The sequence below is a fragment of the Oreochromis aureus genome, linkage group 23, assembly GCF_013358895.1.
Source record: "Oreochromis aureus strain Israel breed Guangdong linkage group 23, ZZ_aureus, whole genome shotgun sequence".
Classification (NCBI taxonomy): domain Eukaryota; kingdom Metazoa; phylum Chordata; class Actinopteri; order Cichliformes; family Cichlidae; genus Oreochromis; species Oreochromis aureus.
Window position 1 is genome coordinate 42,231,984 of NC_052963.1, and position 10,987 is coordinate 42,242,970.

The window sequence follows — 10,987 nt, forward strand, 5'->3', positions numbered from 1 at the left end:
ACAGGCCTAACAGCAGATCACAGAGTAGCCGACTAACTCTCGAGTTGTAGTTTATTTATTATAATTATTATAATAAAATATAATTAATAAAATATAATATTATAACTTAATATAATAATATAATATTATTATAATATTATAATGATTATAATATAATTAATAAATTCTAATTAATGTAATAAAAATATAATTATTGTTATTGTTGTATTGGAAGAAGTCCTCAGTGAGAGTTAACTAGGGTGACCAAGAGGACACTTGGCCCAGTCATGAAGAACTTTAATAATACTGTTTGCGTAAAGAAAACTTCAGCATATTTAAACGATTCCTTCTCTGTGAGGTTATTGAATGGTGAAATAAAAAATGTCATATAGGCTTTTACAAGTCAACAAGTGCAAAAAAAGAGGACGGTTGGTCACCCTAAGTTAACATACAATCCTTAATTTTAAGATATCCTTTGATAAACTGCAAAGTATCACCAATTGGGCCAATCTGTGGGTCAGTTTGAAGCAACTATTAACGTTTCCCGGTGGTTTTAGACCGCAAAGAAACAGTTAATTATTAGAAATAAAAGCCTAATGCTCAAAATCAGGCGCAAAACAACCTAAATTGCATGCTCTGTTTTGATAAAGGAGCAGAAAATGACAAAATAACCAAAATTGTGTCATAAAACATAAAATTTGGGGGGGTGGATACTATCTGTACAAATAACTATGTTCTTAATTAAAACAACACAAACTTACATATTAAGTCAGGGGTGTCAAACATAAAGCCCGGTGGACAAAATCGGCCCGACAAAAACTCAAATCCGGGCAGCTGGACAAATTCGAAATAATTCTTATAAATAAATAAAATATTGCTTCATATTTTCTGTGAATTAACAGAAACTTTGTTTTATACTTACAGCAGTCAGGCAAATAAGCTGCCAAAGTTTTTATGCAATTTTGCACATTTATTTCTTACACTTATCTCTTTCTTTACTACAGCAGCTGATATTACTGAGCTTTTTCTTATATTTAGACATTTCAGCTAAATGTGTAGCTAAACTTCTCACTGACAGAAAGGCCAGTTTTACTGGTCTGGCCCACTTTAGATCCCTGTATTAAGTCTTGTATCAGCAAAGGAGGTCTAGCTGCACAGGAAAATTAGGAAAGTACACAGTAAAAAATGGAGTGTCAATATTTCAGAGTAAACCTATTTTAACCTAGATAGAGTATTTACAACTCTATGAGGAGTAAACCAGCTCTAACATCAGAGTTAAAAGTCAGTGTAAAGTTTGTTAGACACTCAGTGAAGACTTAACTCCATACAGTGTTGATTAGTACCAGTCCGCAGGCGTGTGCGGTCTCAGACCTCTGATGCGCATGGAATTTTCTCCGGAGAGTTGCCGCAGTCAGGTAAGTGAAGTTAACATTCCCATACTGGTAACATTGTTTAAAAGGTATTTTTAAACTAAATAGCTCTTTATAGTTACACTGATGTCAGTGAGGACATGTTAGCAGCATTTACCCATAGGTTTAATGATATTGTCCAGTAGCTACATGCTAGCAGTTGCTAAAAGTTCAGATGTTCGTTATCTTCTCACTGAGTTAATATGAACCTAAAACATTTTAACTATGTATTTCTTCTGAATGCTGTCTAAATAATATCATTGTCACATGTCTAATGGTACAGTTTGAACAACTAAATTAGCTTTTATTAGTAAGCTAATAATCGCTAATTAGCTTACATAAGCGAAGTAACTTTTTCATAAAGTTAACTTTACTGGTTTATATTATTTAAGCAAATGCCAAAGGCATACACTAATTTAGAGTTTTGCTCATTATTTAGTAAGAAATATGTATTTTGTATAAATTAACTGATAGCAATGTTAATGATATGTTAAGTAATATTAAGTAATGTTTCTATTTTATAGAAAGGTTTAAGAGTATGCAAAAACCAAATCTCTGAGAGATGCAACCAGAAGACGGATGAGAAACATACTTGAGGCTGAGATGACAGAAACACATGGGTAAGAATATAAAATGTAGGATATAAAGAAACATTTTTAACATTGTATTATTTTTAATTGTGATGTTCAATGCCAATTATTGAATTTATACATTAAGACATCTCCCCCTAAAAGTGTAAGAGTGATGTATGCGCAGGGGATTGTTGCTCTGTCTCCATATCTGGAAGACCCATATTCACAACATGGATATGTAAAAAAGGGGACTTTTCAACATTAAATACATAATTGCCCTCAGAAATGTTGATAACATAGTCCTTCTGCATTTATTTAATTACATAGGAACATTACTACGATCCAGAGAGCGGTTCAGGATACCTTGAATGGTCTTCAACCGCCATGCAAAGAAAAGCTGCGGAGGAAAGAAGCGTCTCAGTTTGCAAATCTCCCAAAAGTAAGTTCACTTATCATTTAAATGATACTGATGTAATTTGTAGGCAGGATTCAATCAAATTGTTTTTTCTTAAGTTGGTGGGCCAGGCCATGGTCGATCCAGACCACTCACCACTCAGACAGTGTTATCAGATGAGGATGTAAGAGCAGCTATTGCTCTTTTGAGACAGTCTGCTGATGAAGACATCCGTGAAAAGATGAAAGCTACCTTCATTTATCGGCATTCAATGGTCAACGATGAAAAGAATGCAGCAGATGTCTTCATAGGCCTGATGCGGTTTCTGGACACACCAGGACTGGTAAGACATCTTCATTTGTTGAATCACTGAAATATTCCATGCAGCTTGTAGTGTCAATGATTACACCTCGCTATGTTCTGTATTTTTGCATTACAGACAGAACAAGATTTCCGACTCCTGTTTTGTGAGGTCACTGCCAGCAAATCCTTGGAGAGGTGGCCCATCAATCTCAAAGCAAAGGTTGGTAAAGGAAAGTCATGGACTTGTCTCCACCTCAGAGCTCTTGGAGTTAATGTGCAATGCTGAGTCAGGTACTGAAGTTGAGAATGGTATGATTGTGACTCATTTTATTTGCCATTGTTGGTTATATAGGTAATTCTGTCAATTGAATGTATTTTTGAAATAATTCTTTGTTTATTCGTCTGTAGGCTGGGACAGGGACATGTCTACTATCTTGCTGCTGCTACATCTGCTACCACCATTTGCACAAGGGTGAAAGAGACCAGGAAAGATGTCTGCATCTCAAGCTGTTGATAACCTCATCAAATTCCCAAAGGTATGTTGTTTAAAATATACGTTCCATCACCTCTATTTTCATGGACAGTGAGGTGAGCTAATCTACTGTCAGAGGATAGTCACATAATACTGTTGTTTAATGTGTTGTTGTAGGCTGGAACCAGTGTACAGCAGCATCTAGACAACAGCAGTCAGCCCTACCTTCTTGCTCAGGGATCCACAAGAAGCAGCATTCACACCTTCATTGTGATTGACAAGCATACACTTCCATGTAAAGCGACAGGTTCAGTAGTGATGAACTCTTTAGGGCCCATTATGTCTTTGGTACATCATACAGTTCATCGCTGACCAACTTTTTTCACTTTTCTGCAAACAACTATGACATTGGGGAAACGCCATATTGCTTTCTCTAGTGAGCATCATAGAACTGTATGCTAATGTGAATTGTAAGGGCTTGTTACGTTAATTAAATGACACTGAAATGAGAAACATAATAAATGCTGTTACTTTAACCTATATGTTTGTTGTTATTTCCATAATATAGGATAGATCACAGTTATTTAGTAATATAGCATCATAAGATGAATATGAAAAAATAACACTACAGAGAAATAAAAATGATATATTATTACACATCAGAGTGTTATTATTAAACTAAATTTGGAGTAAAAATAGCTCTATAAAGTGTAATCAAATTACTCTGAACAGTGTGAATAACCCTCAGTGTTAAATATTTTTACACATTTTGTTGTTAATTTTGACACTAAATTGAGTACAATTAACACTGAAAAGTTAACACTGGTCATAGAGTAAATTTAACTCTAATTTTGAGTGGGACCAAATGTTATCTGAAGCAGAGTTAAAATCAACTCTCTAAGTGTAAAATTGACACTTGGTTTTTTACTGTGTATACACTTGGTACACCTTGCTAGTGGCTTAGACCCCATTTGGCCTTCAGAGCTGCCTTAATTCCTCAGGGTCCAGTTGGCAGATTTGCTGGATGCACATCCATGATGCTGATCTCCTGTTCCCACCAAGGGGCTCTGTTGTATTGGACCAAGGAGATCCTTTCAGTTCACTGATTATCACATGGAAGAAAGCAGCTTGAAGTTGAGTTTTGTGACATCAGAGGGTGGGTGGACCGAGGCCATAAAGGGATGTACGCGGTCTGCAACAACGCAGGCAGGCTGTGGTGTTTAAACCATGCTAACTGAATCATAAACTGCTTGCTGCCGTAACATTAAAAAAGCCTGTTTTTTTTTTTTTTTTAAATTGAATCAATTAAAATGAAGACTGACACCAAATACTCTGCAGGAGGAAATTATTCACCAATGTTAATCATTTTATTTTATTAAAATTTACACAGTCGTTTTAAACCCCTCACCCCAACGTCGATTCCAGGTCTTCATTTTATCAACACCCAATTCATGATATACAGACACTTAATGTTAAACATGTTTTACAGTACGACTAAATTCCGAGGAGTTACTGGACCCTGTCTGCGATTCATAAATACAAACGTGTTCCTCTAAAAAGTTTTTTCACATCTCTTCGGCACGGAGATTCCAGTGCTTTTAAACGACACATTTAAAAGTCATTTACTTTTAAAATACTCTCCCTCTAATTAATCTCATGAGCAAGGTTGGGAGGTGAGGGTAAACATTTTGATGTCATCTTAAAAAAAAAAAGTACATGGTTAAAAAAAAAGGAAAAAAAAAAAAAGCATAACAGAACATATGTGCTCACATGTCTGTCTGCTTTACAGGTTAAAGTCTAATTCAGACTCCCATCATACCACCACCCGAGTACCCACCCGTCACACACATATTAGCAGTTTTATAACCGAAGGAATGTAAATATTATATAGCATGAAAAATCCCGCTCCCCACACGTTATAATTTCCCCCTTTCCACATAGAGTATGAAATTATTCTTTAGTAAACGCTTCTCTTGCTTTAGCACTCATTTCATTCAGACTGGTATTTAAAGCATGAGTCACACAGACGTGGTGAACACAAAGCAGGGTTGATAACAGGAGGAGCAGATATGAGGCACTTGATATCAGAGTATGGTTGAGAGACCTTCGTCATGGAGGTTTAACGAGCAGCATCTTTAAAGCGGCCTCTGGTGCGTTGATCTACACCTGATCCGTCAGTTTACTAGTCACGGTGAGTCACCACGTGTTAATCTCAATTTATCAGTCTTTTGTCTCAAAGCTGACAGTGGAGTTGATCTTTGCACGTTCAAGTCCGACTTTAAATCTCACGGAGACAGTGGTAATGAACACCCGCGTGTCTTTAACCGAATGAGTCACAGATGAGGAAGATGCAACCCGTCCATACAGTTAAACAATGACTTCATGATTCGTGATGATTGGCAGCACCCGTTATTCAGAGCTGTAACTTTGCATGTGAGTGAATAAAAATGGAGGAAAATGGCTTCATCCCGCTCTCTCTCTCTCTAGTTTGGGTGCTAGGTGCTTGTCTTCTTTGCACTGACAAGGTAGCCCTTAGACTTTATGATGCCCCTGCTCTTGACAATAACGTTGTAGCGCAGGACCCACTCCAGCCTCCAGTCACCGATGTTCAGGTCCTGCGCTCCCGCCCGCACCGCCTCCTGGAACGTGTCTGCAGATATCAGCTCTGGAAAAAAAGAAATCAGTGCAAAGAAGGAGCAGTTTAAAACTCAATAAATGAATAACAGTCACAGTTTACTGTAATCTACAGCATGCAGCTTACACTGCGCAAAGTGGGAAGTCGCAAGCATCCCACTAAAGCCACTGAGCAGCCCAAGGACAAAGGACATGGAGAGAAAACAGCAAAGCAGGGAGACAGAGCAGGGGGAAGACATGCAATACATGGCCTGAGACTGCGTTAAAAAGCCATGCCTCTGATTAGCCTTACCAGGTCACCTTATCAGCCCTGTGAGGTATACCTGCATCCCTGCTATGCGTTTTTAATCTTACGGGAATGATTTAGCTGCTCAGTAAATTTTCAGTGCTTTATGTTGTTTAAATATTTGAATTAAGACAAAACTTGAATTGGATTAAATGCTACATTTATATAAACATTAGCTGCATGCCAGTTTTAGTTAGTAACAATAAAAAAAAAAAAAACTACATGTCCATTCCTCAATAACTTTACCTTTGGTATCATTGTGCGTCAGCAGCTGGATATCAAACTCCTTAGCAAACGCTGTCAGGTCTGGAGGCATCACGCAGCAGGAGGCCAGGTTGACCTGGTTACTGCTGGGCTTTATCTGCTCCAAGAAAAGGAAGATGATGAGTGAATTGTAGCAGATAACAGATCGTTTTTCACGTGTGCCATCCTAATCAGAAGTCAGCATCATTTTTGACTGGAGATGACAGATTAAAGCTCGCACGTACAAAGCTTCCCACTGACCTGAGCCCACTTATAGAGCTGTTCCAGCAGATCTTTGTCCAGGTCAGAGGTGCCAATAGCAGCGATCTGCTTGCTTCTAACCAGAGCCTCCAGCTCCTCCCAGACTGGCTGAAGGTGGGCCAAACTTTGGCTGTCGCCGTCCGAGGGCCCGGGTGGAGCAATGATAACAGAGTCAAGCTGGGACACTGCCAGCGTCTGGCAGGCTAAGGATAACAGACAAATAAGGGTGTAGGTTTTAAGTGTTCAATTGCAGACAGCTGAAGAAGCTTTTTGTTTTTTTACTTTTGTTGAAGAAATTTTAAGCTCACCCATCTCCACTGCATCTTTGATGGAAGACTGACCAGACTCACGCAGGAACAGCTTGACTGTGAAAACAACAAAGCATGAATAGGTGGTCCTCCGCTGACTGCAATTCTATCACTACCAACTCTATTCTGCAGTCAGCCAGATATTAGGTGGAGACGCTCTGAATTAATCCATTAGTTATCTAAATCAGGAATTTAATTTGGATATTATCTGATTGACAGGGAGGACGTGTTGATTAAAAAAAAAAAAAAGAAAAAAAAGGTGTGTTGACATCACAGTTCATGTCGACTAAAACGTCAGCCATGACCCTCGGCTTAAATCACCAAGCTGGGTGATAAGGTACCTACAGGTCAGCGAGTAACTGGCTGATCCAGCTCTCTGCTGGGACAGCAGGCAGGTTTGAAAACCAACACTGACCTGAAACCTTCAACTCCTCTCTCTCTTCAGGTGTGATTGCGTCTGTTGCCTCTGGTATGGAGAACTCCAGTGTGTCAGTCAAGTCCTGCATTAGACAGTAAAGAAAAGCGGTCTGATCACAGCCCTCATCTGACATGAGAAATGTGGCACGGCAAGTGTCACCTGGTTTTTATTATGTGTGTATGTTGTACATATGTATAAATATGACAGAGGGACAGGTGACACTGGTGAGGAGCTTTCTCACCTGCTGAACAGTGAACTTGAAAGATTTTATTGGTGGCCATAAGCAAGAAGAGACTTGCATTTGGATATATTTAAGACCTCTTACTTCAGCTCTTTCAAACCTCCCACTCAGTCCGGTGGGCCTCGTGATATAAGCCGAGGCAGATTAGCTGATCCAAGCAAAAAAATACCCACAGCGGGAGTGAGTTCAGCAGGAGAGGTGGTTGACTACAACAGTTCCTAAAGGCTCCTTTATTTCATTTCAGTATTTTGAGACCATGATAAATGGGTAAAAAAAACTGCATCCAGTGCCTTCCAATTTATTTTAAAGTTAATGGGAAAAAACTCCTCCATAAAAGGTTACGTCCCACCCACCCCAGTCCCTTAAGCTAACAGACAGATGCACATTTGGTATGGCGCCTTTGGCAGGCAGCACTGCATGAACATTCACCATGACAGCCTAGAGCCTAGAGAATTTCTTTGATGTCCATCTACATCTACTGCGTTATTTTACTTTGCCAAGCACTGAAATCCATCTGACTGACAGTGAGAAGAACTTTATGGTGCAACACATTCACCTACTGCAGGTCTGACTATCGCAGCATAACTCCTGTGTATTACCTAAAGGCACGAACTCTCTGACAAACTGTTTTTTTATATATTGGAGTTAATTACTAAGGCTGAAACATTAGAAAGCTGAAATAGTTTTCCCACCTTGGATGAGAGCTTTGTTGTGGAAATCCAGTTGCTCAGCGAGGCCTGAATGCAGTCTCGAAGCTGAAACATCAAAACAGACTTAAGGTTGGGCCAACGACCATGAGACATGCAGACAGCTGGAGCTCATCAGCAGACTCCCAAACAGCTGGAATATGCTGCTCCAAAAACATGACAAGTAATGACATCAGCTGGACCGACTTTAAAGGTATCCAATATCGGTCCAGTTTAAGGCGCACTGAATGCTTTGTTTAAATAAAGAAAAGTTAACCTATTAACACAAAGATATTTGTGGCATGTGCTGCATCAGTTGTTTTGAATTGGAGGAGTGAGACAGGTTCATTAGTGTTGTGAGACTTTGAAAGACAAACTGTGACTGGTTTAACAGGAATTGTAGCTGCTGAATTTTATTTTTTATTTTTATTTAACCTTTATTTAACCAGGAATGTCCCATTGAGATTAAAAACCTCTTTTTCAAGGGAGTCCTGGCCAAGAGGCAGCAAATTTCCAAACAAATACATACAAACAAACAAGATTAAAAATTACACAAAACAATTACACATTATTGAGGCAGTCTGTAGGGCTTTGAGTTTAGTTTTAAAAACATTTAAAGACAACAGTTCAGTCAGTTTCCAGTCTTTAATAACCTTAGCTTTGACACTGCGCTCATATCAGTCAGATATTACAAATGGCAAAAGGCTCACAACATATTTAAGGTGGTCACATGGTTGCAAAGTTGGCCACACATGAACACACATGTAGTAATTTGTCCTACAGAAGTAAATGACATAACTGAACACTGCCCAGAGGTTGTGCAAGGCATGGGCTGCAAAAGATTGTGTCGAAAAAATTATTTCCTAAAGCTCGATTTTGCTGCCTATACCATTTTGTGAGAAGTTAGCCACATGTGTCGTGTTCCAAAACAGATTTTTAGTAATGACCTTAAAAACCTACCCTGTGATAAGTCATTTTTTTCCTGTTGTGGCAGTAAAAGTTGCCTTTGATTACAGATATTATATAGAGTCCGCCACCAAAGCACCTTAAACACAATTCTGACTACAGAAGACAAACGCAAGATCACACTTCACGAAGAAACACACATACAGGACAGAGGAAGTCCTATTACACTATTAAACATGCACCGCTCTGCACACCATTTGCAAAAAACAACAACCTGCCCACTATGCTATGGCTGATAAAAAAAAAAATACAAGTCCCACTTTAGGGTAAGTTACACTTATAGTCCCAAACTATAGCCAAGAAAACTGCAAGTCATGTCTTTATTTTTAAGGATGAAATGAATGAATGCTGTGCTGAATCAGGAACAAGTGGAAACCAAACCCTCCCAGCAGTCCTGCCTTTATATAACACTGTAAACAACTCAGTTCACCAACTATTCAACTTTCAACTACTAAATCAAAATGCTGACAAAGGATTTTATTAAACGAAATGTTTAAACAGTTACAGCTTCAACAAAAGCAAAGATTAGTAGTTTATGTTTAGACAGTTATGTAACTATTAGGCTCTGGAGCTCTGACATGTTCTATTCATTGTTTAGCCGTGAATGACTCATAAACCAATCAACCCCTGTATCAATATATCTATTACTGATACAAGAGCATTTTATTAGAGTAGAGCTCACTGTGAGTGCTGGTTTTGTTGTCATATTTCAGGCTGTCAGTGGATCACATTACCTGCGGGTAATACACCTGTTTGAAGCCGTCAGGTCTGTATTTACAGTGGTTTTCACAGCCTCGTGTCTGTAAACTTTTCACCTTAGGCTGGATCGTAAAGTTAGTTACACTATAAACTTTTAACACACTAGTAAAATTAAAGTGAAACTGATGAGCTACACCACTTTAGCCCACATATGCGTCTAAATATGGACGGATGGGATATGAAATGCATATTTTTGAATGTATTTCAGTCATATTTCTCTCCATATAAGCTCTATGTGTAACCTTACCCAGGCCTATCAGTTACCACTCGTCGGTATCAATATCAGGTTGAATAATTAGCTAGGCGCTAAGCTAACGGGCTACATGACACTGCCGTTTCCAACCGTCTCGTTATGTTTTACCTCCTCGCTGGGAGAGCCCGGACACTTCTTTTTCAGCCGACTTCGGTTGACCAGATTCCCGGTGTGGAGCCTGAAGGTCTTCGCGTGGCTCAGCAGCATCTTCGCCTCAGTGTTGGTGTTGGTAATGTTTTGAGAATCCATGTGCTCTCGGACGCTAAGCTAACAAGCGGCTAAAGAGTGTTTAGTTGGCTGCGGTGAAATGTGACAGCCGTAGTGTTGTCACTCCGTCACTGACTGCTGGACAAGCACACTGCAGCACAGACCCCCACCGGCACTGTCAAAATGATGTGGTCAGGATGACTTGCATTCAGCGCTGACTAGCTGCTTTGGTTGTTACTCGTAAGCCGGTGTGTCACGCCCACATAGCGGCGGCGGTGATGTCGGAGAACTGGTCCGGATAACAACAAGGAGTGACATTCAGCGCACCGCACTGGATTCATGGAGCGGATTCTTGCACCGAACAAGTCCCACCACTAGATGGCGGTGTCTTGACATTACTAACAAGGTTATTGACACAGTATTGACATTTACCCATTTGCCTTCAGAGCCCGGCTTAATTCTTTGTGGCGTGAATTCAGCGAGGTGCTGGAAACAGTTCTAAGACATTTTGGTGCATATTCACATGATAACATCACACAGTTGCTGCAGATTTGTTGGCTGAACATCCACAGCGAGAATCTTCTGTTCCACCAAAT

General features: G+C 39.4%; 2 protein-coding genes across 5 annotated transcripts; one reads left to right on the top strand and one right to left on the bottom strand.

Annotated features, from left to right (window-relative positions):
• Positions 1-1,085: 1,085 nt before the first annotated feature.
• On the top strand, positions 1,086-3,654 carry LOC116309237. Of its 4 annotated transcripts, none has more exons than XM_039607330.1 (8): positions 1,086-1,394; positions 1,913-2,008; positions 2,123-2,198; positions 2,288-2,399; positions 2,474-2,697; positions 2,794-2,877; positions 3,066-3,193; positions 3,307-3,654. In XM_039607330.1, the coding sequence occupies exons 2-8, from the start codon at positions 1,968-1,970 to the stop codon at positions 3,332-3,334; spliced, it is 693 nt and encodes a 230-aa protein (XP_039463264.1). In that variant the 5' UTR covers positions 1,086-1,394; positions 1,913-1,967; the 3' UTR covers positions 3,335-3,654. The 4 variants fall into 4 exon arrangements, with proteins under 4 accessions (XP_039463264.1, XP_039463265.1, XP_039463266.1 ...); XM_039607331.1 differs by having other exon boundaries at positions 1,917-2,008; XM_039607332.1 differs by having other exon boundaries at positions 1,087-1,394; positions 2,106-2,198.
• An 828-nt stretch (positions 3,655-4,482) lies between these two features.
• gclm (glutamate-cysteine ligase, modifier subunit) lies at positions 4,483-10,648 on the bottom strand. Its single transcript, XM_031725780.2, has 7 exons — positions 10,293-10,648; positions 8,213-8,275; positions 7,277-7,361; positions 6,862-6,918; positions 6,554-6,756; positions 6,296-6,410; positions 4,483-5,794 (listed from the first exon to the last, which is right to left on the bottom strand). The coding sequence occupies exons 1-7, from the start codon at positions 10,431-10,433 to the stop codon at positions 5,625-5,627; spliced, it is 834 nt and encodes a 277-aa protein (XP_031581640.1). The 5' UTR covers positions 10,434-10,648; the 3' UTR covers positions 4,483-5,624.
• Between the last annotated feature and the right edge of the window lie 339 nt (positions 10,649-10,987).